Source organism: Monopterus albus, unplaced genomic scaffold (assembly GCF_001952655.1).
Source record: "Monopterus albus unplaced genomic scaffold, M_albus_1.0 scaffold96.1, whole genome shotgun sequence".
Taxonomy (NCBI): Eukaryota; Metazoa; Chordata; class Actinopteri; order Synbranchiformes; family Synbranchidae; genus Monopterus; species Monopterus albus.
In genome coordinates, this window is record NW_018127976.1 from 966,375 (window position 1) to 972,803 (window position 6,429).

Consider the following 6,429-nt stretch of genomic DNA (forward strand, 5'->3'; position numbering starts at 1 on the left):
GAAATGCATTTTTTTAAAGTTCGAAATAAGGACAAATTAATACTTTAAAATCAGACCAAGATTGAAAATGTTTTGTAGAATAGGGTACTCCAAATACAGTTCCAAATATTATGTTAAGAGATAGTACAGTTTCTCAAAACCAAATAAAACCAAAATGATCTAAACAGAAAGACACTAAGATGGTTTTGTTTGGGTGAACTGATTCTTTAAACTGCCCTCTGAGAATTTTAAACAATTGACACCAACTATCAATCCGAAAAATTGATGGTTAATGTTACTTCCGTGACTCAGATGTAACAGAGGCACAAACTGGGGATATACAAGTCATACCTCAACTGCAGGTGCAATATGCAAAAAGTAGCAAATTATTTTCTTTCAGGCGATAAAATGTAGAACCATATAACAGGAAGCTAAACATTAGAACCATATAACTAGATGCTAGACATCAGAACCATTACATAGCCATTACACTATTTTATCCTAAATTCATACCGGATAATGATAACGCAATCAATCATTATCGTAAAAAAGCTGGAAGGTCAGTCTAACATTATAATTGTGGATGATTAATCGAGCCCGTCAAGATTTAGGTTTACTCCCTGATGGTGTTTACTGGTCTTTGGTCACAAATTAATAAACCGATGACCAATCTGTGGTTTCCGGGTAGAAAAACGAAGGATCTATTGTTACCCTTCTTCCGTACCTCCAAAACCACCGCCGACCTCTGGTTGAAGCGGATGTTTCTACTTTCATTTCCGTGATCTCGGATTGATCTATCAGCACTTCTCGATATGCGATCCGAAAAAGTGGCCCTCATAAATTGTAAACATATTTACACTCACCATGCGAATGTATGTTTAGACCATAGTTTAAAGGTTGCCGCAGTTCATTCGACAGCAATGGGAACTCTTCAATTATTAAACTAACACCTACATCGTGTTGCCACAGCTAGTTTTTTTTTCTTTTGCGTTAGCTAGGATAGCAGAAACGACACATATCGTTAGCACGATTCCCGAAAATGCCGATTAATTAATGTAAGTCCATAAACCCAACTACTCGTTTCAATGGTAGCGTTAACCAAAGGATGTCAGTGGGAGTCGAAATTTTACACTGTGTAGTAAATGGATCACAAAACAGCTATTTTCCTACAAAGTTAGAATTGCTATTCCCGCGCGCGGGCTGCGTTGCGGCCTAGCGAAACAAACCTCTGTAAGCTTTCACACTCACCAGGTAACTCGGAAGTACCGCCGTCCATCCTATATATTTAACGTAGTTACATTACAGTGAGGGAAAATAAAGTTCGTCACTCGACCGAAGTCAAACAAAATATCTGTACGATGGTTGTGTGAGGCCCGAAAAAACAAGCGATCTTTGTTCGTGAACGATTACCTTACGTTCCGCCCGGAAAAATATTCCGACGACAGACAGCGGTGCATTAATTGTTCCGCTTTTTCGTTTTTTGATATTAATCTTTCTCTCTCCACTTCCAAGTAAATAAATATTTTTATTATACACTACACCTACTAAGCTTTGTATTTATTTGTTTAATTTAATGCAGCTGTATCCCAGCCTATGTGTATTTGTTGAATAATCAAACTTTATAATAGTGATTACATTTTCATTTTACTCTCCAAATCCTTATTAAATAAGGTTCAGCTCTCTTCCACAAAGTAATGTACTATGTTACCTAAATGCAGACAAAAACTACAGGACACACAACAAACATCATTTTAAAGCTCTTAATGGTTTGGCATCATCTTACCTCACTGAATTAGTGCATTGGCACAAACCTACAAGGTCCCTCAGATCTTCAAGCCTGTTTCTTTTAGAGGTTCCTAGGGCCAGATATAAATGCTGGGGTAACCGTGCTATTACTGTTGCAGCAACTAAATTGTGGAATAGTCTACCTTCTAATGTTAGATTAGCTACTGACCTGATTACTTTTAAATCATTGCTTAAAACATATTTATTTGCCTTGGCTTTTAATATACAGTAGGGCCTGATGCATTCCTTTTAATTTTAATTTACTGAATGTATGTCATCTGTGTGTCTGTGTTATTGTGCTGTTTTATTTTTTGCACTAATCTTATTTATTCTATTTTAGTCATTTATTGTGATTTTATTCTGCCATGTAAAGTACTTTGGTCAACTGGATGTTGTTTTTAAAGTGCTATATAAATAAATTTGATTTGCTGTGGAATCAAGCATGCCTCTCATGCAAGGTTAATGTGCTACAAATGTATGTACAAGTTTTTTGTATTTCTGCATGCTGTAGAGCTTGGAGAAAGCCTTGTTGCAGATATGGCAAACAAATGGCTTTTCTCCTGCGTGTATTTTAACAAGTACTCTGAGATAACACATTTTTGCAAAGCCCTTTCCACAGACATCACACTTATATGGTCTGTCTCCGAAGTATGGAATAAAAGGATGTTAGGTAATTTCTTACTCAGGTAGATATTGATTAGATACTTGTTGTATAGGAATGTTTAGTGTAGCCAGGATGTCTAGCTCAGGCTGTTAAATGCTCAGTTCATTGTCAGGAGTTCTGCAGGCTGCATCTAGGCCAAGGTCAACTATACTGAAGAGTCTGCAGGCAGGATGAATATTGCTAGTAGCATGATATGTTCAGCCGTAATCTTAATCATAATATCTTCTGAGGCTTAATGTCTGGACATGTCCCTGAACGTCCTGTATGTTTTTAGATACACACCACATGATCAACACTCACACACACATTGATTCTCTCCATGTTTTGACTACTGCTACGGCCAGCTGTGAAGCTGGCATATCAGGTGACGTCACGGTTGACGTTCCTGTGTAGCATGGGCTAGCCCAACCAAGGGATAAAATTGTATAGGCATGAGGGTTCAGGGTCTTTTATCCTCCATGCTGCCTGCGCGCAGGTTTGGGGGTGGAAGATGCCTGGACGTGTAATGTTAATTTTACCTGTGATCCTTTGAATAAACCAGCACGGTTATTTTTTATATATCCAAGTGGTCCGCCTCGTTTCTCTGAGTTCCTGGTTAGAAGAACTGGGTAATATCTTACAAGGACATGTCTCCTCGCTTCTGAAGTTGACCTGAAGTACTTGTCACATTCAGGCCTACTGCATTGGAAAGGTCTCTTTCTTGTATGGATTAATATACTGTATATGTCTAGGAAGTGGTGAAGTGCTGACAATTTTCCCACTGTATGGACATGGCTGATGGAATAGTTCTGCTAGGTGGTTGCTCCTCTGATGTTTTTTTCAGTGCTTCTTTCTTTTCAAAAGTTTTCTCACAAAGGGAGCAAGAATGCGGCTTCTCATTTTGAAATTTGCTGTGGATGAATTTCAAGTGTTGCAATAGGCTGGAAGAATGGATGGAAGAACCCAGAATAATAACTAGAAAAATGCATTTCCTGTAGAAAATGCATGTGGATGCTGATATGCTGAAGGATCGCCCTGAAAATGCCTGAAATCAATTGCTGAAATAGCTGAAGGATGAGAATAAATGGCTGAAGTTCTTTGTTGAAATTGTTGAGACGAAATGGCTGAAGCTCATTGTTGAATAAGCTGAAGAATGAGATACAATAAATACAGGCAGCAATGCCCTTGAAGAGCTGAACATTTTGATACCAAAATGGTTTTTCTTGCTGAAAGTATGCTGACTTATTAAGATGTGAAAAATTTTCCATTGGTCCCCACAAAATAGGTAAAAAAAAAGTAGTGGTGGGTGTTTGTGTTTGTGTTTGTGTGAGAGAGAGAGAGAGAGAGAGAGAGAGTAGTCCTACAATGAGGACTGCTAGAGTGTGGCTATTGAAATGAAACATAAAATGTAAACATCAATTATGCAACTTCTTCTATTTGTATGTAACAAAAGGTGAGTTGTGCCGCATTTTTAGTTTAGTTGGTTAAATTTCAAGTACTGCTGCTTTAGAATCAAAGCAACTTGGCTGAAGCTCATTGTTGAATAAGCTGAAGAATGAGATACAATAAATACAGGCAGCAATGCCCTTGAAGAGCTGAACATTTTGATACCAAAATGGTTTTTCTTGCTGAAAGTATGCTGACTTATTAAGATGTGAAAAATTTTCCATTGGTCCCCACAAAATAGGTAAAAAAAAAAAAGTAGTGGTGGGTGTGTAGATGTTTGTGTTTGTGTTTGTGAGAGAGAGAGAGAGAGAGAGAGAGTAGTCCTACAATGAGGACTGCTAGAGTGTGGCTATTGAAATGAAACATAAAATGTAAACATCAATTATGCAACTTCTTCTATTTGTATGTAACAAAAGGTGAGTTGTGCCGCATTTTTAGTTTAGTTGGTTAAATTTCAAGTACTGCTGCTTTAGAATCAAAGCAACTTTACACATTCAACAGTACAGTACAGTACAGTAGTGATGGGCCGTTAGCTATTTCACTGCAGTGAAACAATCAATACTAATAAACAAAATAATAAATATGAGTAATGATAAATATATGCAACCGCTAGATGGTCGGAGGCCAAAGAGACACACACTTCTCCAAATTAATGCATATTTACAAATTTCCACTTTTGAGCTAGAAATAAACATGTAGCTTTGCTTTTGCAAGATTTCACATTTACCATTAAAAGGTATCCAAATTAGCACATTAAGTTTTTATTAATAAAGAATGATCTCATTTATCTTTGTATCGAGGGTCCAGTAAAATGGCAACTGAATAGATGGGATCACCTTTGATGCAGCTTACATGAGGTCCAAATATCAGTTATGAAGCTCATGGCTTTAAAATCTTCTAGCTGCACCACAAAATGTGATGACACGCAGTTGTACAGTTTGGGTATAGCAATTTCTGAAATGTATTTTCTGGGTGGCAAATTATACCTGGGCTATAAGTCCTTCAACAGGCTGCGAAAGCTGACATTTTCCACTACAGACAGTGGTTGCTCATTGAGTATAATGAAGTTGAGCAAAGCTGACTGCATATCTGAGCTCTCCCCTTAGTCAAACTGACAGACACACAAACCTGAAATTAGATACGCTTTCAGCACTTAACTAGAAAAATGCATTTCCTGTTGAAAATGCGTGTGGATGCTGATATGCTGAAGGATCGCCATGAAAATGCCTGAAATCAATTGCTGAAATAGCTGAAGGGTGAGAAGAAATGGCTGAAGGATGATATGGAATGCTGAACAATTGTGGAAGTTCAAAAATGTTGAATAATTATGAAAGAGGAAAAGGAAAAGTTAAGTAATTACTCTGTAACATGAAGTTAACAGTTAAACTAATTTTTCTAGCTCAATGTATGCTGAAGTTAAGATGTGAATTTTTTTTCTCATTCATTTGAATGGGGCTAAATTTGTTGAAAGAATAGGAGAATCGGCAGCCGGGAGGACCACAAGCCAGAGGTCATACTTGACTACAATGCCACCAAAGGAGGGATTGACAACCTTGACAAGCTGCTATCCTGCTACAGCTGCCAAAGAAGAATATTACAGTGGCCAGTTGACAACAATTATGCAAAAAACCATAAAAGATATCAAAAAGTTGTTTACAGGATTAATAGCTGAAGACTTGCTGATTAATTAATAGTTGAAATGGTGTTTCTACCTGAACATACCTAAGTATGCTTAACGTAAAACAATATGAAAAGTTTTCCCATTCATTTGAATGTGGCAAAATGTGCTGGAAAAAGGTGAATATTTTAAAAAGTATAAATGTTACAAAAATGAAAAATAAAAACCGGAATGTCCCAGAAAAGCTGAACATTTTGATATTTGAATGGCTTTTATAGTGGAAAGTATGCTGAGCTTATTAAGATGAGAACATTTTCCCACTGGTCCCCACAAAGTAGTTAAAACAAGTAGGGTTGTGTGTGTGTAGGTGTTTTTGTGTCTGTGTATGTGTGTGTGTGTGTGTGTGTGTGTGTGTGTGTGTGTGTGAGAGAGAGAGAGAGAGAGAGAGAGTAGTCCTACACCCTGAGAACTACTACTGTGTGGCTATTGAAGTGAAGCATAAAATGTAAATGATAATTATCCAAGAACCATAAAAGATACTGTATCAAAAAGCTGTTTACATTACCAATAGCTGAATAGTGGCTGAATAGGTAACAGCTGAAATCATGTTTTTAGCTAAAGGTATGCTGAAGTTATTAGGATGTGAAAATGTTGCCCATTACTTTGAATGGGGCAAAATGTGCTGAAAAAAGCTGATTTTATTAAAAAGTATAAATGTTACAAACAAGAAAAATACAAGCACACATGTCCTTAAATGGCTTAACATTTTGATAACTGAATGTTTATTCCAGTACAGTATGCAAGATTCTACTCCCCCTTTCTTTAGAAAACTTATGATCTTAATACTTAACACATTACAAAAAAAATTCATTTTCTGAAGAAAATGCGTGTGGGTGCCAAGTGCAGAAGGATCGCCCTGAAAATGCTGAACATTTTGACACCTGAATGGCTCTTCCAG

The 6,429-nt window shown here is 37.1% G+C and overlaps 1 protein-coding gene across 1 annotated transcript in view; it reads right to left on the reverse strand.

Annotated features, from left to right (window-relative positions):
* Positions 1-1,428, reverse strand: part of LOC109965156 (zinc finger protein 850-like) — a 13,846-nt gene extending 12,418 nt beyond the window's left edge. The window contains exons 1-2 of the mRNA XM_020608955.1: positions 1,227-1,428; positions 1,095-1,102 (exon numbers count right to left, since the gene is read on the reverse strand). Of these exons, the coding sequence (XP_020464611.1) occupies positions 1,095-1,102; positions 1,227-1,255 (37 nt within the window). The 5' untranslated portion in view covers positions 1,256-1,428. The remainder of the gene's footprint in view (positions 1-1,094; positions 1,103-1,226) is intronic.
* Positions 1,429-6,429: the final 5,001 nt, after the last annotated feature.